General features: G+C 51.8%; 6 protein-coding genes and 1 non-coding gene across 7 annotated transcripts; 2 read left to right on the top strand and 5 right to left on the bottom strand.

Moving 5' to 3' along the window:
• Positions 1-2,355: 2,355 nt before the first annotated feature.
• J4E88_010660 (uncharacterized protein) lies at positions 2,356-3,402 on the bottom strand (the record flags this gene model as incomplete). Its single annotated transcript, XM_049404250.1, has 3 exons — positions 2,356-3,024; positions 3,099-3,365; positions 3,394-3,402. 3 exons carry the CDS (start codon positions 3,400-3,402, stop codon positions 2,356-2,358), a joined length of 945 nt encoding a protein of 314 aa, XP_049249972.1.
• Positions 3,403-4,012: 610 nt separating this feature from the next.
• On the bottom strand, positions 4,013-4,699 carry J4E88_010659 (uncharacterized protein; the record flags this gene model as incomplete). The annotated part of the gene is made up of 1 exon (XM_049404249.1): positions 4,013-4,699. One exon carries the CDS (start codon positions 4,697-4,699, stop codon positions 4,013-4,015), a length of 687 nt encoding a protein of 228 aa, XP_049249971.1.
• A 1,341-nt stretch (positions 4,700-6,040) lies between these two features.
• J4E88_010658 (uncharacterized protein) lies at positions 6,041-7,382 on the top strand (the record flags this gene model as incomplete). The annotated part of the gene is made up of 2 exons (XM_049404248.1): positions 6,041-6,147; positions 6,200-7,382. 2 exons carry the CDS (start codon positions 6,041-6,043, stop codon positions 7,380-7,382), a joined length of 1,290 nt encoding a protein of 429 aa, XP_049249970.1.
• Positions 7,383-10,781: 3,399 nt separating this feature from the next.
• Positions 10,782-12,835, bottom strand: J4E88_010657 (uncharacterized protein; the record flags this gene model as incomplete). Its single annotated transcript, XM_049404247.1, has 2 exons — positions 10,782-11,372; positions 11,423-12,835. 2 exons carry the CDS (start codon positions 12,833-12,835, stop codon positions 10,782-10,784), a joined length of 2,004 nt encoding a protein of 667 aa, XP_049249969.1.
• Positions 12,836-14,559: 1,724 nt separating this feature from the next.
• On the bottom strand, positions 14,560-14,685 carry J4E88_010656. The gene has a single exon. It is a non-coding gene; the product is annotated as a tRNA-Thr (tRNA).
• A 635-nt stretch (positions 14,686-15,320) lies between these two features.
• Positions 15,321-17,204, top strand: J4E88_010655 (uncharacterized protein; the record flags this gene model as incomplete). Its single annotated transcript, XM_049404246.1, has 1 exon — positions 15,321-17,204. One exon carries the CDS (start codon positions 15,321-15,323, stop codon positions 17,202-17,204), a length of 1,884 nt encoding a protein of 627 aa, XP_049249968.1.
• A 3,404-nt stretch (positions 17,205-20,608) lies between these two features.
• J4E88_010654 (uncharacterized protein) lies at positions 20,609-23,211 on the bottom strand (the record flags this gene model as incomplete). Its single annotated transcript, XM_049404245.1, has 4 exons — positions 20,609-21,433; positions 21,480-22,937; positions 22,987-23,102; positions 23,193-23,211. 4 exons carry the CDS (start codon positions 23,209-23,211, stop codon positions 20,609-20,611), a joined length of 2,418 nt encoding a protein of 805 aa, XP_049249967.1.
• Between the last annotated feature and the right edge of the window lie 185 nt (positions 23,212-23,396).

Raw genomic sequence — 23,396 nt, 5'->3', positions numbered from 1 at the left:
AAAAAGCTTTAGTTATAATAACTTAGTATAGTTATAATTCTAATATTAAGGTCTGTATATACTATAGTATATATACTAGATCTAAAAATTTTAGTATCTTATAAGTAGAACACTACTTAGTAATAAGTATAATAAAATTAGAGCTTCTACTTAGCTAGAGACCTTTATTAATATATAAAAATAAATATATTTTTCTATAACCTACGCCTATCTCTATAAAATAAAAATATAGCTTCTTTTTAAATATATTAACGCCTACTTAGGCTAATACTAATAAAATAGTTAATATAGAGTATACTATAATAATTAATAAAGTAGACGCAGCTCTATATAACTCTTAAAAAGTTAAACTATTTACGCTAAATAAGAAATAGCTAAAGAAGTAGCTTAAAAATAACTATAAGTACCTTTTACTCTTTAACTTTATAGATAGAATTCTAATAAGAGTATAAACTATATTAATACTATTTTATAGATAAAGAAAAAATATAAAGCTCTTACTAAGCTTATTTATAAGTTTAATAATAGTAAAAAGTCTAATAAGAATAAGTAGCGTTTTATAAACTAGTTAGAAGTGTAAAATAGCTAGGTGTTTTAGGCTATACTTAAATTTAGGGATAAGGTATTATATTCTTAGATTAGCCTTACTACGCATAACTAGGGTAGATATTAGAGGGATACAACGTTGGTTCTATTATATTATTTATTATCATTTCTTTAACTAACCGCGGCCACTGTCGTACTGTATCTTACCGCATCTAGTAACGAGTCTCCACAAAGGCAGCAGCTAACCTCGTCAAACGCCCAAACTGGGACTATTTTCGAACCAGCTCAGAGTTATTTCCAACGAGCCAGGCAACATGCCGGAGCGCGAAGATTGTGAGACCCTGGTTCCCGATGCCCGTGTCCGCATACTCTGAGGCGAGCGCGACCTGGATACGCCTGCCAGCAGCTTACTTGGACAGTGGGAGGCATCTCAGAAGCAATCAAACCTTCGTCTTTCTTTGCATCTACGCGCTGACACGAAACAACATCAACTGGCCTACCAGCTGGAGCCGTTGTGTTCTTTTGCACCACGACCCGTGCGGCGTGGCATGCAGTAGGGCTCAGCTGCATGTCAGCCTCCCGTACCCGTCCGGCAACCCTTGGCGGCAAACTGTCGCGAAAGCATGTGAGTGTCCCCAGAAGCGAGGCGGTGGGTCTCAAGGCCGCCGTGGTGGGCTCGTGGAGAGGTCGATACTGTGGCACACGTCTGGCGTGGGGAAACTGGAATTGGACACAGCAGCATCGTTGGCTCGCACGCGACCAGCCACTTTCCACATATTTCGCATCCTTGATTGGCATTCCGCGCGATCTTTATTGACGGGTGGGATTGTACTTGTTTATCTCGACGTATCGCATGTTGTGCAATTCAAGCACGTTTCGTAGGATGCGAAAACCCGCCGGGCCAATGGTTGCGCTCCGAAGCCGGAGCCCTGACTACGCGTTTGGAGTAACCTGGGAGCGGATCATTGGTGCATCGCGCCCTATCAATTCTCTGACGGGCTTGTCTTGCTGACTCTATAGTGGATGTCCTGCTTGGTGTAAGAGCGAGTCAGCTTGGCTACTCTTTCTGTTCCTTCATTGACGTGTGCCTCTTCACTACCATGCTGGGCAATACTGTTGGCGAGACGGGAGTTCGACTAGAGACGGCGACCTGTGGCAGACGGCGCTGCGAGTGCGCCACCGATGCTGTCACAATTAGTTCATTCGAATCATTCGAAATACACGGATCGGTCGATTTGCTCGGTACCTGAGCGTGGCTGGGAACAGTCGCGAATCTTACATCGTTCAAAACTGTCTTCAGAGCACACCTCACGCCCTGTTCAGCGTCCTTCATGAACTTGTGCAACGGAAGTAAGCTTGCGGTTGCTCAAACTTCATCCGTCAGACTAGCGACAGCAAACATGCCGAAGGTATACACAGTGCACAACGTATACGTCGCACAAAAGTCGAATGAGTGTCGACGTAGCACATGCTGCATGCGAGTCTCACGATCATTCCACCGCTCTTTGCGACGCCGTTTCTGTGCAACACTGCAGCGATGAGAACGTCAAGAATAGAATGTCGTTGTTCTAACCGGCCATGCATATGGTTTTCCTAGTGAAGCTCTATGCAGTCAGCTTACAGTACCGCCGGAATTGACAATCCCAAGCCTGAAACTGTAAGCGTCTATAACACCGAGAACGCATGTTCCTCTACGAACAAGACATTCCCCTCAGTCACAGATAGACTCCCCGAAAGTTCTCAGCGCAATGTACTTTCTGCACTCCAACATGCCCAGTCCAACCCAGCCCAAACTAACCACACCCTCCCCTACACAGAAGACCCCCCATCAATCGAAATATTCTGCCCCGTAATACTCCTACTAAGCGCCAACACCCTAACCTGCTCCGCACAATCCTCCACCGTCGCCAACCTCTTCAACTTAGTATTCTGAATCGCCGCCTCCCTCTTCTTCTCCGGAAACTTGAGTCCCCACTCCGTAAGCAACATACCAGGACTAATACTATTCACCCTAATCCGCGGCGCAAGAATAACAGCCAAGCTCTTCGCAAGATGGATCTGCGCCGCTTTCGTCACAGCATACGGCACGCTACTCCCACTGGGCTTGACTCCCGCTACACTCGCTGTGGAGATGAATGTGCCTTCGGTGGAGACTAAGGCGTCTTTCGCGGCGTAGGCGAGCCACATGTGTGTTTTTACGTTCATGGTGAAGCACTTGTCCCAGTCTTCGTCGTTTATCTGTTGCTCGATGTCGGTGAAGGTGGTCATGCGGGTCCAGCCGGCGTTTGAGACGACGACGTCGAGGCGGCCCATTTTTTCGATGGTTTCTTTGACGAGGTTTTGGACCGAGGGCTTGGAGGACATGTCGGCTTGGATGAGGTGGAAACGTGGGTTGGAATCAGAGGAAGGGCCTGGGATGGAGGAGAGCTCTTTCATGAGGGTGGCGGCCCGGTCGGAGTTTGAGGAGTAGTTTATTACCTGGGTATGTTAGTTGCTGTTCTTGGTCGCCGTATATGCTGGACATGTGACGGTAGGTAGGTTTGTATACATACTACACGGAAGTCTGGTGCGAACACGCGTGCTATCTGTGCGCCCAGACCTGCTGAGCTGGCAGTGATGAGTGCAACTTTTGTAGTCGCCATTGTGAGTTCTTGAGAATATAGGAAGATGATAGTAAAGTGGGATGATGCTATACAGCGGAGAGCAACTGCTCCATATGTATCACCGCGGGGTGGACGCGGGGTTCCGCCATTGGATGCGGGTGCGGAAGCATTCCGATGTGGACCCCTCCACCTCCCTTTGTTCTCTAATGTCTTCCGCTATACTTCTTCATCTCAGCACAAATACGGATGGCATCTTGCCATCACGATCGATGCTTCGCATAAGTTCGCCGAGCTTCTCTTCTCGTTGAGAGCTACTGCATCCTATTCATGGGAATCTAAGCTCCTTCCACACTTGGCCGAAGCTCGTCGCCATCGAACACCTCACCCTTTTCCTTCTCAGCAAATACAGCTAGTCCATCAGCGAGAGAACACACACCCCATTCTTTTCGCTCTCAACTCATCTCTCGTATTCCGCATCTCGGCATCACCCTTCCCCACAAGCTCTGAAGGACCAAGCTCATGGATCCGATATCCTCTTGGATGATATCGTTCGTCGCCTGGGACGACACCCCCAACCAGTCGCAGTAATAACGCGTTTGGACCCCACCTCTTCATAAGCGACGGCTTGACGTACCACGGCCTGTCAATATATTGACCAGCATTGGCCCGGCCAGTGCGCTCGTCAATCTCTGTGAACCAGTCCGGGCGTAGAAAGTACGGACGTGGGAGGAAGAAGTTTCGGAGCAAGAACTTGCGAATCTCGACCAATGTTTCTAAAACTTGGTAGTAGATGGCAGGTGGCTGTGGTATGCTTGGATATTGTCAGCATGATGGGTCAATCAAGTAAGAGCTCCATCTTCCACTCACTTCATCGCTTTCCGCAAGCGCGGCTCGAGTAACGTGTATGCCACGGTAAAGCTGAGAGGTTTCAGAGCGGAAGGTACGTTGAACAAGGCGACATCGAAAGTACCACGACCAAGCGTCGCGTTCGTCTCAGCAGGTACCATGTTCTGAGCCTCATATGCCAGACTCCACGCTTCTACCTCTTCCAGCCAGTGAAACCCGTCACGCCATCCTTGGCCCGCAGAAGGTAGAGTGTCGTACGATATCTTCATCGCCTCACCCATATCCTTCCAGTATACACCCATGGCGCATCTCTCGAAGTCTGTCACAGTTCGCCACTCGTATCGGGCGGTCCACCTGATAGGTTCAAGAACGAAGAGGCTAAGCGTATACAACATATCGTCATTCGATATCTTCCCCGCTTTGATGTACCGATTATGAAGGTAGTTCATACGCGCTATACCACTGATGGCGCGTTCGGAATCAGGTTCGTTGATAATCGCCTCGGTCATGATAGTAGCAGTATCAGCAGCACGTTTTGATGCTGTTTCCGGGCATGACAATTGTCCTGTTGCGACAAGCAGCTTCGAGATACTGGGTATGCCATAGGTTTTGAAGAGGGCGAAGAACGTGGATGTGTGGAATATGATTGGGAATTCGAGTTCAGTAAGAGAAACGTGTACTGAATGCGCATCTTTAACAGTCATGCGACTCCATGAAGAGCGGTCGGGGTACTATGTTGCTTGTCAGCCTTGCGGAAGTGAAAGTGTTGATAGTATTGCTTTTACATTCGAGCGGTGAGTGAGGCCATCGCGACGCCTATACCGGAGAGTGCGAACGAGAAGCCAGTAGGCACTGAGGACGCTGAGTATCCAGAAACTTAGACTTGATGGAAGGCGCAGCGTATTCGTGTGACTTGACGACGTCGAGTTCGTGGTTTGAACTGTGTATATTTCCGACATTGCAGCCTGGTTCTGTGGATTAATACCAGACGCGGCTGACATTGAGGAAGCTGAGGTTGACATTGCAAATGATGTTCAGCCGTACTTAACTAAGTACGGTAGCGGTTGGTGCACTTGTGGGCGGAGGCTGAGGCACAGTTGCGCTAAGCCAGCCTAGGAAAAGTGGCACGCCGTGCGTTCCTACTGTGCGTCCTCAGGGTCCGTCCGCGGACTGCGATTGCATCATGTACGACGGCAATTGTCTCCCGTAGAATACAAACCCTTGGAATATCCACGCTCGGCCGCTGCGATTAGAGGTGTTGACTCATTCCTATTTTGGGACTCAATTCACCCTCCGCTTCGTCAATCATATCTAGAACGCGACATGCGATGTCCAGATCTCGATTATCGTTCATAGTAATGCTTTCCGTACCTAAATGTCCTTCTTAGTCCTCGCCAGGACATCTTCTTTTTTCCCCGGCGCCTCACACGTAGGGAAGGTGAGATGTGGCGGCTGACTACAACCGCGCAAGGGTTGACATTTCGTTCTTTCCAATGAGTCGACCTTCCAGGAAGGATAATTAGACATCCACCTCCACCTTTCGTCCTCAGTTGTGTCCTCTATCTCGACACCCGCATAGTACCCTGCTTCAGTCACGATCTCATTCGGAGACGATTTCCCGGTACACGAGGAACGTTTGTTCCGCGGCCACCAACGAACAGTCTAGATCGCCGGCTACCAGCGATAGCGCGCCCATCCAGCCATCGGGTCTGAGCGCATAAACCAAAGAGAATTCCAGATAAAATCTACGCCCCATCTCACCGGTTTTGCTCAGCTCATCGATCCGTCTTGGTCTATTGGACGCATCATTCGCGGGGTGCAGTGAAGGACGATCAGGCTGACCAACGGGATCACCGAAGCCACAAGGCTGAGAATGCTGTCGAACTGACAACTCATGAGTGCATACAGACCCCGCGTCTTGTAATAAATGACAGCGCATGTGTTTTGAGCCTCATTTTGGGGGAAGTTGTCGTGATGGGTTAAAGGGAGGTGTTTCGTCTGGATTGTCGCAGGTATCAACAGGTGTCCTTTGGTGTTTGTACAATATGTCTGTTAGCGATAACTCTACCTTGGACGTGTCGCATGACAATGATGGGTTGGGAGGATATGCGTATGGTACGGGAGACCTAGCAGTCAGTCCTGAAGAAGTCTCGTAAGTACATATCACCACCGGGTCTCAATTTGGCATTGACAGTATCATATAGCCCCTATGCAACCACGCAGATGGTCTCACTGGAAGTTGGACCAGAAGCAACTCGCTTCCTCGTCCACGACAGCGTCTTGAGCCGAAGCGAGGTTCTTGCCGCGAAGTCCTATCCATTGGCCTTCGTCAAGCAGTCCGTACTTCTCCCGGAGCTGGATTTGAACACAGCACACACTCTGGTGCACTACCTGTACACCGGCAAATACCAGAGCCTCAACATACTGGCGTCGTCTGACAAAGTCATACCCGAAGTCTACAAGCTGGGGGCAGGTGTATACTGTGCTGCTGCTCGCTACAAGCTACCCGGCCTTGCTGAGCTGGCCCAGAACAAGCTGAAGTCCCTCGATGAAGAGATGAGCATTTTCGATATCCTCACTGTAGCGAGAGACCATGCTTTCCCTTTGCTACCGGAGGATGATCTGTGGTATCCGAGCTATGTTGAACAATCGCTCAACAACGCTATGGCGGACGATCCTGAGCCGTTTCGGAAGCCAGACTTCATTACGACGGTGGAGGGCAACAGCAGGCTTCTACAACTCGTCTGGAAGACTGTGATGAGCAACTACGCTCGAGCGCCTGCGACGCCGGTTGTCAGTAACGAAGAAGCCACTACTCCAACAGCTGAGCTTGTGCCGGAGCTCAACGAGTCGGTCGGTGGTGAAGCCGATGTCCCTACAACTGCGCCCCCCAAGGAGCAACACGTAGAAGAGACCGCAACGAAACCTGTGTCAGCGCCTGTTCCAAAGGATGTCCTTGAGGAAGCACCAGTTTCGAACGAAGCAATCGTTTCGAAGCCCACTGAAGAAGTCGCACCGAAGCTTGAAGAAGCTCAACCAGTAGAGAAGCCATCAACGCTCGAGCCCTTCACGGATGAGCTGGACTTCAAGTCCTCAAAGACGTACCAGCAGATGGGCAACAGGAAGCCAGAACAGGTCAATACCAGTGATACCGTCTCAGAGACAACCAAAGCTCCTGTTCACGTACGCTCAGACTCGGTGATGCAGGCCGAGCCGCCCTCGATAACTCCTGTCGATGGTGAGACAAAGACCGATGGTGTTGCGCAAGCGGAAGAAGGGACTGAGCGAGCATTGGCCGAGCTAGAGGAATTGAAAGCACTTGGAGCGCCAGGAAGTAAGAAGAGCAAGAAGAAGGCTAAGAAGGTCAAGTTGGCTGCTATGGAGTAGGATCGTGAAGTGCGGCTGCTTCTTGTCGTAGAGCGTAAATAGCTGGCATTAGCAAGCTTGGACATCTACCTTGTAGGAGTCTACCATGCATCGATTTTTTTGCAGCAGTCTTCGCTTTTGATACTAGTACAACCGCCAGTGTAACTGTTCATTCTGCTACTCATATGAGGTGATGCGGTTGGCAAAGACTTAGCCTGCGTCATCGGGTTAGCCAGACCGCACGGCCCCAAGCGCGCTGAAATGGCCCCACCCTTCTCCCCATCTTCCTCCATGCTGATGTCCGTCCTCAACGCGATCGCACCAGACCACCAACTCTTCGCTCGCATACTTCATGTCTCATCCAAGCCTTAACGCACATGTGGAAGGCCTCTGACTGCTGAAAACGGAGCTTGACTGAACATGTTGGCCCACAAGGCTCGGCAAGCGGCACAACAAGTTCTTCAGCCTTGCTGGCATCACGCGCTGTGCGGCAGCAAGGCGAGGGTCTCACATACACGAAGGTAGGATGTGCGACTCACAGTATAATTTTTTTTCCCCGAAAATACGCACATCACAACTAACGTCTAAGAATGTCTTTGAAGAAGGAAAACCGATCATCACCGTCCCGCGCTTCACCGCACTCCAATTGACAGCGACCTGTTGTAAGAGCTTGAACTGACGCAACATATCGTATAGTCCGTCACTACTCAGGCTCTACCCTTCGCCAACTCAGGTGTTCTGCATCGTCACCGGGATCCACCATTGATCTGACTTGAAGATCGCCATAACCCAGGTCCACGTCTCATTCGGATAATCGATGTATATGTATCCTGCTGGTCTCGCCGAACGTCTGCGATGCCAACCCAGCCGGATGTCGTTGACCTAATTCGGACCACAGCAAGCTCTTCATCTGTACGCCATTAGAAGCTGCCAGAGGGAAACATGGTTATTAAGCGTACCAGCTACAAGTAATCTCCGCCACCTCGCTATTGTCCAAAAACTGGGCCTCTTCAGACGGTGCTTGCATATCAGGCCTATGGCGGACAGCGTCACCATGACGAACAAGGTGACAACAGCGAATATAGCCTCTTTGGTCCATGATTGCTTTGCATGGATGATATCTGTTGATGGTGCCACTGGACGAAGTCAGCATCTCGAGAGCCTACTGGACATTGGCACATTCGTAGAGTCGGCGAAGCCAGTATGTTTTACGGAACACATGGGCTCGATGAGATGAAACTATTTGCACTTACTTTCTATCTCTTTCTAAGAGGATGGTAAAACGTGTGCCTACACTTGGCCAGTGGGATCGAGGCGGGAGGAGAGGTTATCTTTGGATAATTTGTTGTATGGGCTCGATAGCATCAAAGGGAGGTGTCGCCAGAAAGGTGGATAAGAAGAGAGTTGGTCTTGGCAACAGTCAATGAGATGAGTTGCAAAAGATTGGACTCAGGCAGTAAGCCAGTATTCGACGCTGAGATTCGGTAGAAAGTCTGCCAGGTAATTGCGAGGCGTGCGAAGTTGTTGCACTCAAGATGACCGAGTATCTGTCAAGGTGAAAAGGTATCTGACAATCGAGGAGTGTGACTTGATTTGTCTAGGTCGGCTAAAAAGTGCTGCTTAAGGAAGCGACGGCGGGCTGCGCCTGCTTTTGAGACGAGCCTCTTTCGCTCTTTCCGCGCGCGGACCACTTTCGATAGCTCGCCCCCCTGTCGACTGGTCAGCCCAAGGGACCCCGGCTATTAGCATGTTCCTTGATTGGTGGATGCGGATCGCTTGACCATTGTATATCATGTCTCATTGGCTTTAACACAGTGGCGCTCAAGAGGCATGCGGGCAACGGATACGCTAAGTTGCGCAGTACCAATAGGCTGGCTGAGTGCTATTACGGAAATCAAGTAGAGCCGACTTGCGAGGACGTCAGGTCGGTGCAACGGTGAGAGGGCTAGTAGGGCAGGCGCAGAAGAGCTGGGTCTGTGGTTTTCACTGATCGTTAGCATTCCTTTCTGGGCTGTTGGGTTCTAACTAGCCTGGGCGGACACGCGCCTCATACTTGCAACTTGCGGTAGTTTTAACTGTTGTGAGTGTACGGAAGGAGGTCACGGTGGGCACTTCCGAATCGTTGCAGCTTGAATAATCGACACAAGCTGGAAGCACTCTTGTGAGGGTCGGGACAAGTGGCGTATATATGGCAAGGCTGAGGGGTCTCGGTGTGTAACGTGCAGACCTAGCCACGTCATGATCTCAACTCATGCGAGAGGCCCAATGTCAATCTTGCTCCAGTGATGTGGCTCAAAAGAGGACTGGCCTCTGTTGCCTTCACATCGCTATTAGGCTATTCAAGTGACTGTTTCCCAAGTTTAAGAACGATTGAAGGCTCATCGTATCCGAATCCTCCATTACACGTTCCCCCTCTTTTCTCACTGTATGCATCACTCAACTCTACGAGTATGTCTACTACCTCGCTAGATATCAGTTCTTCCTGTTATACTCTGACCCTTCGTCAATACGATACTTGCTTGCTGATGCTTTGCCTTCCGTTCTACCGCGGGGTGTTCGGTCGCGCCACAATAGCCAAATGATGGTACAGTCGGGACGCAACATTGTGAGCTTCTACATGCCAAAAACATGCAACAACGAACCACACCCCGTAAGTACAGACACTTATGATCTCGACTGCGATCTACTGTTGTGTCACAATCGTTGAGAAAACTCGGTACTTCCATGTCATCGGTACCAAACAGCGGCACGATACTTACTCGCACATGGCTATCAATGGAGATTCAGTAGGCAGTCGGGATATTGGCCCTCCCAGGATTACAACATAAGCGGAGAGGAAGCTTTTGTATACTCATTTCATTCCCTATCCAAATATTCATTCTCAAAGAATCCCATACCTCTCCCCTACCCTCAGCGACCCGGCACTTGCAGCAGTAGAGTAAACTCATATTGCACCAGGCGCTCAAGAGGCAAAATGGAAAGAAGGCATATGCCATGGCTCAAACCAGCCCATCCGAAACCTTCCCAGCGGACAGGTAACATTCCACTTCCATATATATAAAAAAGATCCTCAAGACATTATCGACTAAAGTATCTCGCCTCGCCTGCTCCGGTGACCAGCCTCGATAAGTGAGATGGGGGACGGTTGGTGCGAGGCTACAGGGGGTATAGGCATCGAAAAGCAAAGAGGTCTAGTAGTGACTGGCCTTCCACTGCATATCTGCAGTGGAAGAAGGGGCCGCTACAAAGAATCGAAGCCAAGCGAAGGGCACAGGGTAAACAACAAATTCACAAGGAACCGCGTACCGCTAGTTGGAAAGATTTCACAAAAGGAAATAGCGAAAAAATTCAAATCAAGATCAAGAAACCGCTCAAACGTTCCTCATAAAAGCACCAGTCTAGAATCAAACTTCTTCTTGTTTACATAGCCATACCAGGGACCGGCTTCCGGGCAGGAATAGGAACGGGTCCGTTGGGGGTAATGGCGTTGGGGTTCATGGGACTGGGACCGGGTGCTGGACCTCGTCGTGGGTTGCCGGCCTGGCTCGCGGAGTTGGATCGTGGACGCCCGCCCATTTGGGGTGGGGGTGCCATCTGGGGTCCGCCGCCGTAGGGACCGGGGGACATGGAGCGGGGTGGGCCGGCGTAGGGCGCGTTACTGTTGGAGCGGCCGCGGGGAGGTCCTTGTTGGGGAGCGTTGCTGTTGGATCGCATGCGTGGGCCTTGTTGCATCTGTGGGGATGGCATTTGCTGGGGCGACATCTGGCGAGGGGACATTTGACGGGGACCGGGGCTGCCTTGGGGCATGTTGGGAGAGTTCATGCCGGGTGACTGGGGACGTTGCTGAGGACCGCCCGGACCCATGGCTGGGCGAATGGGTGGGCCGCGCATGTTACCTGGTGGTGGGGGACCGTTGCGAGGAGGGCCGTTACGGGGCTTGACAGGGTGCTTGGAGAGACATGTGCGGGGGACGACACCTTGCTGCGAGCGGTCCATGCGGATGCAGAGAGCCTGAGAGGAGTTAGTCATTTTGTCAAGTTATGGGGAACAGTCAAACTCACCCATCCATCGTCGTACTCGTGGAGCATGCGAACCAGCTGACCAGCGTGGAGATCGAGTTCATCTTGCATGGAAGGCTTGAAGTCAAGTTGAACACGGTGAACGTTGTTAGGACCGGGACCCATGGCAGGGCTCTGGGGACGACCACCAGCCATAGCGCCAGCAACAGGAAGAGGACCAGCAGGAGCTGGGCCGGGGGACGCAGGGATGTCTTCAGTCCATGCCGGGCTCGGGGGAACACTTCCGTTGTTTCCGGCGACTGTTGGTGGCAGAGGAAGCTCAGAGGTAGGAGGAGGGATCGTAGACATGGCAACAGCATTAGAATCAGCGGTAGCGATAGCCGGAACTGGGTTGGCGAAATCAGAGCTGGGCTTTGAAGAGTGCATAGCGGAGGCCATGGGAGAAGCATTGGGAGGCGAGTCGGGGATAGAGGCTTGCTGGGTGTCGACCGCAGCGTTGTTGCCGAAGGGGTTCGCTGAGGGAGGACCAGATTGCGCCTCAGGATCCTTGAATGGGTCGGCAGCGGGAGCGTTGGCGGCACCACGTCGCTCCCAGGCGCTGGTAGGACGTTCGGCTGAGGCTGAAGGCGAAAGGTTGCGGTTCTGGGATTGAGCAGCAGCACCACCGGCGGCAGCAGCGACATTGAGCAAGTTTCCTCCACTCTTGCGCTGCTCGCTGAATGCTGGGTCAAATTGGGTGACTGGGCGCAGGCTGAGGCGGGGTGCGGTTGATGCAGTACGGGCAGAACGGATGCTGCCTGCTGGAGCAGCGCCAGCGATGATTTGAGGAGGCGGTGGTGCGGGTGCGTTGTACATCTCAGTCTTCTCGTTCTGAGCAGCAGCGGCGGCCATTTGCTTCTTCTTGCGACGGTACAGGAGCAAGATACCAGTGAGGATGGCACACAAGACCAGGAGTATACCCAGGGCAAGACCTGCCTTCGCACCGGTGGACATGCCATCTTCAGAGTCTGCTGCGGCAGCTGAAGAAGAGGATGCCGTAGCCGAAATGGTCGCGGCTGTAGCAGATGCGAGACCTGCGATCGATGAAGCCGGGCTAGGCGTTGGAGACTTGGTCGCTACCATGAGGGTGGAGGCAGGCTTGAGCGGGCTCTTCGCAGTTGAGGTCTCCTCCACGATTAGGTCATCGTCGTCCTGGGTAGATGACGGCTTCCTGGCGGTTGTGGTGGGCTTTTCGGGCTTGGCAGTCTCCTCCGGCTCGTCCTCTTCCTCAGTAGTCGTCTCGCGAGCGCGTGTAGCAGGCGCGGGCAACGCGATTCCGGGATTCTTAGTAGGCTCCGGTTGTCCATCCTCTCCTACAGTCACGGCGACGACCGCCGTGACAATCTCTACGGGGCCATCGTCGCGTTGCCGTCGCACAAGATGCGCTCCGGCGTGTTGGTGCGCCATAGCGTGCATTGTGGCGTATCAAAAGGTCGATTCGGGGATTGGTAGATTATGTTTATGGTGTTTGTGGTTCTCGGGAGAACTCCGCCGTTTACTCTACTGTAACCAGCTCTTGCGTTCGAGGTTCCGTTTGGTGCGTGATTACGTATTACGCACAGTCTAGGATTTCTCGATCGAAGTCGGCTCGTTGTAAGGAATGTGGTGCTCGATGGGCGCACGGGGGTGGATGTCGTGTATTGGGTGAACTAGGCACTAGACAGAAAAGAGTGTAACTATGGTTATGTGGTAAAGAGTGAAATGCGACAGGTAGCGCTTGATGAAAGAAGGACAAGACGACAACCTGGCCGCAGGAGTACGTGATGTCGTGAGAGGAATTAGAGAGGCGGCGTGGAGGTGAAGGAGCGTCGGCGCAGGACGCGGCAGAGACCAGGAAACAAACGGCAGAGCGCCAACCAAGCTCGAAACGCCCGCGTGCCTGGCAAGGCCGAACCGTGAGAGCTGATCCGTGCAGCCGTACATCTTGCCGTGATGCGCGTTAGCCTGAGATTAGGTCCAGGTACCCGTGAATGGTGATTGGGCCTCCCATCTAATTTCCTGGGGGCGTTAGGCGCTCGAGCTATTTTCTGCCTCAGCCTCGCGTTGGTTCGCAGATGGCGGTGCACACCCCCTTATCGAGGGTGACTATCGGCGCGTTTGATATGGCGACATGAGCTAGATGTCATCATAGTTATTGTGTGGTGGCCGATGCGCATTGTTCGCATGTGCTCTCGCGGCGTACGACGGCTCCATCCAATATAGCTCATCGACGCGCCCAGTCAGCGTAAGCAGATCGAAAGAGCAGCGATATAGCGAACCAAGGAATATCCTGCACATCCGGTAATTACCTGCAGATGGCAGATGCAAGCCTGGGTGCCTCGTGCATGGAGGTTGCTTTCCTCGGCCGGTACCCGTCGAGTCGCAATTTCGCTGCTCATCAAAGCTGCATAACAACACGGCAGAGCCCGGTCGATGACAGCATGCCTGCGCTAGGCGGTTGTATGTTTGCGACGATTATCTCAGGTCGCGTGCCCTTCGCATCGTGTCGAAGCGTCTTTGGAATCTCAGGGCGAAGGAGTGCAGTGGCAAAAGTAATTCGCAGTGGAAATGGTCAGGTGTGGCATTAACAACAATGAAAGACCGGTGGTGCAATGTCGGCTGTTGAGGGCACGGCATGTCCATCTTTGTGTTAATCGTGGAATCCACGGTTATCGTCAGATGTGTTTTGTATATATGTTTCCTCGCGCATCGTTTAGCCGTGGTTTCCAGCTGGACGCATTGTATGATCGTGCAAAATAATCCATTGAATTGCCGCTTTCAAGCGGAGCGATTTCTGTGCACCGTTGCCAAAGGGTGTTGTACTATAATGATCGGGCCAAAGTCTCCATCTCTTTTCCACAGTCGAGGCAATGAGAAGCAGCCCTTCAGTAGTAGCCCCCAAAAAGCATGTGCGACAGGGAAGGTACCCGATGTTACCCCTAGAAAGACAAAATAGAAAAACGCTCTGCTGCGAGCATGAACTGCACGTTCGTCTCTAGCGCACTGTCAGCACCTCGTTAACAAAAACAAATGCCTGCTACCAGGATGAACTTTAGCAGGATTGCCTACGCCCACAACTTCAAGTTACTTTCATAACCACGTCGACCCAAGCCAAAAAAAGGATGCTACGGCGTCGACAACGACGACGCCGGCGATAGATGTGCCTGCTACCAGAATTGAACCTTCACGGCACGTCAGCGCCCTGTCCTTAGTGCGACTCGAATGGGTGTACTTACTGGCGACCTCGTCATTACTAGTGACGCGCTCTACCACTGAGCTAAGCAGGCGGGTGTTGGTGTTGATTGATGATGACTAAGACAAACATGCCGTTTATGTAGTCAAAGAGAATGTCCGGGACGACAGGTCGATGTAATGTACAGCGAGAGTGCAATTGTTGGAGTAATTAGTCGTGTTCTCCACATAGGTGGGCTCGTGGATACGGGGTTTCGATGCGGCGGTCGAACTAGCGCGACGGCTGCCGAAATAGCCCCAGAGGAATACCACGGTGGTGGAAAGGTGTCATGCGAAACACTGAGCGCACATCAGTCTGACTGAAGTAGATGGTGCGAATGCATAGAAATATTTTGGTGAGGCGTTTGGCATGTGAAGCCTGCAGCTGGTGGGGACAGAGCCTCCAGAGAACCGGAGCTTGGGCGCAGATAAGTGGGGCGCGCTAAACGATGCGCTATCGGCGTGCAGTCACCGATCCATAGCTTCTTCACGTTCTGTCTTTTCAGATTCCCGCATCATGCAATCGACGCCAATAACGCCATTCCGAGGCCCTTGAAGAACCTCTATCGAAATCGCGACTTCACATTGTGTCGTTGTGGACCCATATCCTGCTGTACCGCGCCTTCCTCAAACAGCTAGTCAAGCTTTCACTCAGGGTCCGGGCACATCTGGTCGATCAAATCTTCTTTTGATGGCCAGCGCTGCTCCCATTCAGAACAGGCCATACCGCTCACACAAAGTACCGGCCTGTACGCGATGTCGTTCGCGCAAAATCCGATGTCACATCGACATCCCTGGAGAGCCGTGTTTGTCATGCCGAGAAAGACGCCTCAAATGCCAGTATGTCGAGAGTTCAACGACCAGCTCTCCTACAGAAGAGGGCCCAGATCGACGGCCCTCCAAGCGGCGACGGCACAGCGAGCCTGAGGAAGGTCCTTCTCGGCCTCGCTCAGCACCTATCTTGCATAAAACCAACAATAATCCTTCCGCATCCATCATGCTTGCGCCGCATTTCGCTGAAGACATAGACATCTTCAATCGACATATCTCACAGCATCGAAAAGCAGAGGGTGAGGTGGAATCTTCCAACTACCAGACGCTTCTTCATGATGCGAAAGATCCAGTGGTGTACCTCACAGTCCCAAGGTTTCGGACTGGATTACCACCCAACAGCGGCTGCGGTAGAGAACAGCTGGAGATTGTTGAGCAGATAATGGGACCTTTCAAACGAGAAGTGGTCGAGCTGTACTTCAACCACATCCACTACCATTTTCCCATCCTAGATGAGGAGATGTGTGAGATGCTGCGGACAGGGCAATACGGCAGAGTACCAAACAATTTGATGTGTGTTATCTTCGCACTTGCATCGCCGCACTGGGCCAAATCAGATACCCTGAAGATGCACCCCAAACCAAACTCATACTACGTTTGGAACAAGGCTATCTCAGCGACTCTGGAGGACTTTCTCAGCCCTGGAATGTCTACTATTCAAGCTGCAGTGCTGGATCAGGTTGGACGTCCTTCGGTCTCTATTATCGGCAATATTACTCTTTGCGGCCGGACAGTATCTCTGGCCCAGACATTTGGGCTGCACAGGGACCCATCAAAATGGAACATTACAGAGAACGAGAAGTCGGTGCGGATGCGACTCTGGTGGTGTGTTTTGATCACCGACCAGTGGTCTAGTGTCGCATATGGCGCACCGCCTTATGTGTCAAAAGGCTACTACGACGTACCGCGACCGACTGTCAGCTCACTCATCGGCACCAAGGCAACCTCACAGCAGAAGCAGACTACCACCTGCTTCATACATTTATGCTCTTTGACGGAGCTGCTAGCCGAAATCCTACCCTTCGTCTACCAGATCAGTCCGGATCGAATACAACTCGCCCGAGAGATCGATCGCTTCAAGCACGAGCTAGACGATTTGGAATCACAACTTCCGGAATGGCTCCCTCTCCCAAATCGTCCGGGTACACCTATGCTATGGCTCTCTTTCCTCTCGATAAGACTTGTACTCGCCCGTCTCATCTTCCGCGCAGCTGTCCTTGATGGAGATGGTAGTATAGGGCGAAGTCGGATGGACCAGTTGCGAATCGCATCGTCAGCAGTCCTCGATTTCATATTGACCATGGGCGAAACCCAGTTCCTGGACTTTTGGCTACCCTATGCGACTCATCTCCTGGTACATGCAATCACCGTGTCGCTTCGCTGCACTGTCGAGACTCAAGATCCTGAGATACGGAACGCATGCGTCTCGCGCCTCGAGCGCGTTATTGCGCACATTCAGCATGCGCGAGATAACTACGATTGGGATCTCGCCAACTATTGTTTGGAGCGCTGCGCTGATCCTGTGTCGAAGATCGCATCGCTGAACGCACGAGAAGCGCCACAGCCATCGGAGACGGAGCTTACCAGCGTTGCGCCTAATGGAAATGGGATCGACGTACCAGTGATGCCTAATTTTGACGATGCGACATTCTTGTTGTCTGATATACTGGATCCAAACGCATTTGATTTCTCCTGGGATGCGCTGTGGGATACGCCGTCCGGGATGACCAATTTCTCGTTATAGAATGTTTGTGTTTCGTCATCCCTACTGCTTCCAGCGAATCAACTTCGTTATACATGATGACAAGTATGAAGAACACCTCTCATGCACGTGCATAAACCTGCATACAGTACCCCGCTTTGAATGCCTCGCCTCACGGCCGCTGCTGTGCCTCATTCTCTCGATCTGCACGCACTCACACCACTTTCTCGCAATTCGGCCATCGGCCCCATACACCAAGAAACCGCGGTTACCTGTGTACAAACGTAAAGATTAGAACCAGAATGGTCCCTGTCGCAGAAGTCGAGAAAGCCAATCCCGAACGTGGAGCGTACCGATCATCTGACGGACGACCCGACTGTCAAATCTGTAGCACGATACTCCTGTTCGCCTACGAGACCGACACCCGCAAGGAACTTACCTTGGGCACAGCAAAAGATCTCCTTCAAAGCCAATGTTCCCACGTGGCACTATTCAAAGATTGGTTGCACAGGCTTCTTACCGATATTCCAGCTCGTGAAACGTCTCTCCTGACGATCGATACGAGCTACGGACGTGGCTGGTTTTCTTTCTTGTTGTCAAGTTCGCAAGGGGAAGACCTTGGGTTACTCTGCGATCTCACGGTACCTGATCATCCAGGATCAATGCGAGTGGTAGATCCTCAATGGGTCGACGTGGGCTTACTGAAGCAGTGGATAAAAGCATGCACCGTAACTCACGGAGTTCGATGCAGGCGGTCATCTTGGCTTAGTCACCTAGGGACTGTAAGGCCCAAATACCTTGTCGATACATTTGAAATGTGTATTGTTGAGGGTGAGAGTATGGGAGCAGGATACATTGCATTGAGTTACCAATGGGGCCAGACTAAGACGATTCGAAACACGACTGCGATTGGCGAAAGACTCTTCAAGCCGTCTTCCCTTTCAGACTGGGATCTAGCTCGTCACATTCCACAAACAATTAACGATGCTTTCGCCGTTGTTAAATTGCTTGGCTATAGGTACCTCTGGGTGGATGCTCTGTGTGTGGTGAGCACCTACATTTACTGCTTGGTTCGAAGCGAACAGCATTTGACATGACATTAGATACAAGACGATCACGTCGAGCTTGCCGGTGAAGTGTCTAGAATGCACCGCATCTATCACTCTGCCGACTTCACCATCGTCGCTGCAGACGGATCTGACGCGAACTATGGGCTACGCGGACTCAAAGGCCTGACAGCCTCACGGAATCATTCTCAGGTGCCTACGCAGCTTTCCGAGTCCGAGTGGGCGGCAATACCCCATCCTTCGAGAGGGTATTGGCAATCTCAAGTCCCGAACACATATCACACCAGAGCATGGACATTTCAAGAGTATGCCTTCTCAATGCGGAAACTAGTCTTCGTAGACGATGCTGTTCAGTGGAGTTGTGACCATGGTCAGATGCGCGAAGATCGGATGAAACAGCTACCACCGAACGAAAACTCCCGAACTCTTACAATTCATCGACTGCTTGCAACTGAGATGCCAACGCTCTATGCACTCGGCAATCTAGTCAGTGCCTATAATTCCCGTCACCTGACTTTCCCAGAAGACGCACTGTCTGCGTTTGCTGGCACGCAGAGCCTGCTCGAGCAGTTCTACCAGCCTGGTCTTCTCTACGGACTTCCCGAATTTTGGTTCGATCTTGCATTGTATTGGATACCTAACGGCAATTTGGTACGTCGCAAAATTCCACGCTCAAGATGCTCTACTGGAACATCTTTGCACTTACCAAGTTGGTCCTGGATCGGCTGGACCGGCAGGATACGCTTTCCTGATGATGAAATCTACGAAAAGGGCTACTGGCAGAAACGCTTTACGGAACCCGTCACCAAGTGGTGCACTCTTGCCCACCCTGCCTCTCCTGAGCGGAGACCGATCAATTCATCATGGCATGAATATCGCTCAATGGCATTACAAGGCCGTTTATCCACTTTACCTCAAGGATGGGATCAGCAATCCGACGCAAAACGAGGGCTGGTTTTTAGCCATACTCGTTGTCCACGGAAAAAATACTCATATCCATTCCCTGTACCGGAGCCCTGCTCTACAAGTACCAGTATATCCGTCCCACAAACCGCATATCTCTTCGCCCAAACAAACCGAGCATTTTTATGTGGTCAACTCGTGCACAACGTGGAATACCGCTTGGTGGACTTACCCCACATGTGGCTAAAATCGTCGCAAGATCAATACGTTGGCTTTATTTACCTCAATAGCTCAGAACAAGAATCTCTGTTAAGAGAGACGGGCAAAAACTCTTCATCCCCCAACCCATTAGAGCTTGTAGCAATGAGTAAAGGAACGTCCTGGGCTCTGCGTTCACCAGAACTAGATTGGGAAGTCGAGCTCAAACGAAGTTCCGAGGCGGGTGAAAGGGAAGAACGCCGGGCTTTCGACTGCATATTTGTGCTATGGATTGAGTGGGAAGACGGTGTTGCGTACCGACAGGCTTGCGGGGTAGTGCATGCTGACGTTTGGGAGCGAGAAAGAGAGAAAGAGCTTGTCGATCTGATTCTTGGGTAGTAGATATATTAATTACATAAGGCCGAGCAACCAAGGCCAAAAACCTTTTCCATAGATGTACCACCATACTCATAACCATGTCCCGTGGTCGGCGTGATGGCAAACGCGTGAGTCTTTTGATGCTCTTTGCGAATTCGACAGCACTTCAGCAGCTTTCCAGCTACCAAAGCCATATCTCATGCCAGGACGTCATCTATCCTTAGTTTGTCCAAACTGTGCGAAGGAAGACGTTTTGATAGATTAACCTTGTCGCTAACAACAACATAGTCAAGTCTCTTAGAGAATACAACATTAAGAAGGTAGATAAAGATAAGGTAGCAAAGGTAGTTGTATTAACGAATAAAACAAGTTCTCTATTAATTGCTAGTAACACTGCAGCTCCTTCTGTCGCAAGTGATAATATAACTGCTTCCGCCATCGTAGTTAATTCAAACTTCGTACAGAACAACGTTATACTTCTGCGACATGAAAACCATTACAAGATAGTCATACGACGCAGAACAAAGTGCGTAGCCTCGGTTCAAGGCTTTCGATACAACAACCAGCCCATGTTGAAACCTAGAAGTCGTAGGCGGCCGGATCCCTCTCTAAAGTGAATACAACGAGATAACAATGTCAACCACATCAACAACAACGCAAATTACAATAAAACCACATGCCATTTCCAGTCTCGATCTAAAAAAGGGGAATCATATAGGAACCAGCTACTCGCATCCCATCGTCACAGCATCCGTAGCTCGTCGAAGAAGAAGAAGAAGAAGATAAAGAAAGATTAACACAACGCCGCCACCGCGCAAGATGATGACCGCAACCACCACCCACCAGACCGCACCCTTTACCTCCAAGGGAAAAACGTCGAAACGTCGTGGCTTTGCAAGCCTAGTACGGGCTATTCACAATCTCGTTTCTACCAAGATAACTCCCTCTAACCCCACTCTTCCTGCCCGCCCCAACCCGACTCGGCATCGCGATACTCTCGCGGGTCGGCCGCTGCAACGCACGTTTAGCCACCATATCGACCTCATTCGGCAGCGCAACAATAAGATTCTTGTCAGAGCCAAACTTGAAGTTATCAGCCTTAACCTCCTCAGAGTAGCGCTTGATATTGTAAGGATCCTTGCGGTTAGCCAGCACCTTCTTCATACTCCAAGTAACGATGAAGGGACCAGTAGCACTGATGATAGTGGTTTCCTTGTCGTCGAGACCCGTGTTGAAGCGGGCGGTGGTGAAGGAGATGGGTGCTTTGGTTTCGTGTTGGAATTGGGCGACGTGGGCGGGTGTGAGGGCGAGACGCCGGGGTTGGGGCTTGTCGTCTTTGGCGAAGGACTTTTCGAAACCGAGTTTGCCGTCGTTTTTGCCGCCCTTTTGGAGGGCGTCGATGAGGAGGAGGTAGGTTCGCGTGGTGGCGAGGACCCAGCGGCCATCGGCTGAGACGTCCATGCCGATGATTGGGTCACCGAGCGCGGGGATGAGGGTCTTTGCGTTGATGCCGAGTCTGTCGAATAGGCGGATGTCTCCTTTCTCAGACGCAACAGCGATGTGTCCCTTTTCGGTAGTCGCAGCGGCGGAGAATGCGTTCTTGGTAGCATACTGCTTGAGCTGGTCGTCGACTAGCTTGTTGCCGGCCAAACGAGGATCGACGCGGTAGAGCGCGTTGTCGGAGAGACCCAGGAAGGTCTGCTCGCCGCTCATTTGCGCAAATTTCTTCGACATGTTAGCTTTCAATCATATATTAGGGATGTGTACATACGTTCTCCGGTGCAAAGACCTTGACGGGAATGTCGTCGTGCACCTTCCACTCATCTACAACGGTACCAGTCTCAAGATCCATTCGGTAGAGGTTATTCGGGTTCTCCAAGTTCTGAAGAATCATGTCGCGATCCTGCTGGTGCAGCATGACCTTGTTCGGATTGAAAGCCTTGCCTCCCGGTGTCTTGATGTTGGAGATGGTTGTGGAGAACTGCAGCTGGTTCTCCGGGGTATGCTTGAAGACACCGATCTTGTTTCCACGCACAACGAACGACCTGTCGTGTTTGTAGCCAACCGCCAGCTGCGAATTCTGGTCTCCGTCGGTAGGACCAGTCTCGACGTCATCCTCAGACTCATCAGAGTCGTAGTGTTCGCTCCGCTGCTCGTTGGTGCTCTCGTACTCTTCCTCGTCCTCTTCCTCTTCCTCTTCTGGCTCCTCGTCTGGCGCATCCTCCATAGTCAAGTCCTGGAAGGCCTCTAGAACGTACTCTCGATCGGTGTCCTTTGCCTTGCCCCATTTGACCTTGTTCAAGTGCTCCCAGAGGGCTTGCATCACACCTTGCTGAATGTTCTCGAGCTCGTCCTGATCCTTGAACTTCAATAGCCATGAGTACGCCGAGCCGTCGTCAAGGTAGTGGTTGAAAATGAAGGACTTGTATTCGTAGTTGAAGACGGGGTTGATGTCTTCGACGATGGGCTGTCCCAGCCACTCGCGCTCTTCGCCAGCAATGTGCAGCCAGTAGTTCCAGTCGCCAATCTCGGTAACCGTGACACTGACTTTGTCGTCTTGCTTCATGAAGGTGCCAGAGGGGAAGTCGAAGAGGTGAAGCTCCGCGTCGCCTTCGACCAGGGTCTCAAGAGCCTGGGGCTGGGCGGCAGAGGGTGGTGCGGCCGTAGCATCCTCCTGCTCCGGGACAGTGCCCTTACCTGCAACCTTCTTGGCCATCTTTTCCTTCGTGGTGTTCGGGAACAGTTCTTCGGTAGTGGGGGGTTCGACGGGAAGCGCGCGGGCGTTCGAGAGGGTCGGGCTGGCGATGGGGCTCGCGTCGGGGATGGGCTCCTCGTAGTAGGCTAGAGCAGCAAGGTCGTCTTCGGTCGCGTGCTCGTGGCTTCTCCGGAACTTCCTCTCGTACTGGCACTGCAGGGCCACGCGCTCAAACAAAGACGCGGTTTCGGGCTTGACTGACGGGTCGCACACAAACTCCCAGAGGTCGTCGACGTCGCCGCTGAGGTCGCGCCACGCAAAGATCTTCTCGCCGGTGGAGCGGACGTCGTCGCGGAACTGGAGGTCTTCGTCGAGCAAGAATGTCTTTTCGTCCTTGTCGCCTGCGAGCGCGTCAAGTGCCGCGTCTTCGTTTTCTTCTGCTAGGAGATCCTCCTCGCCTTCCTCGTATGCGCGCTGGATGACGAGCTGGTACTGGAACTCCTGCCCGGTGCGGCGGATGGTAGCTGCAGCGTCCTACTAGGCTGTTAATGCACATGCAGTCCAGGATCACGGGCTTGCGTACCTTGAATATAAGCTCCGAGTATCCCTTGACAGAGCGGGGTCGCACGAGATAAAGCTGGCCCTGGGCGATTTCGACAATGGTTTCCTTGGAGCTGTCGCCAAAGACAAATTTACTGACTGGTGGTACGGATTAGTGTCGTCGCAGCAACGGAGGGGGAGGGGCAGCGGCTCGGGAAGGAGAAACATGGCAAACAAAGCTCGACTTACGGTTTCGGAGCATGAACATGGCGGCGACTGCTGAGTGGCGGGGCGACGCAAGAGCTAAGCCTTCATTTAAGCTCAGAGGAAAGGCGCTCGCTCAAGTCCATCTAGGTGACGGCTAGGGTCGTTTGCACGGCTTCTGGTGATGATGCAGGGTCTAGGCAAACACTCGCAGCCGCCTCGCTTAGCGACGTCATGGGTAGGGCTGAC

Source organism: Alternaria novae-zelandiae (genome assembly GCF_023758075.1).
Source record: "Alternaria novae-zelandiae strain BMP 2774 chromosome Unknown scaffold_37, whole genome shotgun sequence".
Taxonomy (NCBI): Eukaryota; Fungi; Ascomycota; class Dothideomycetes; order Pleosporales; family Pleosporaceae; genus Alternaria; species Alternaria novae-zelandiae.
This window is presented reverse-complemented; position numbering and strand designations above follow the sequence as displayed.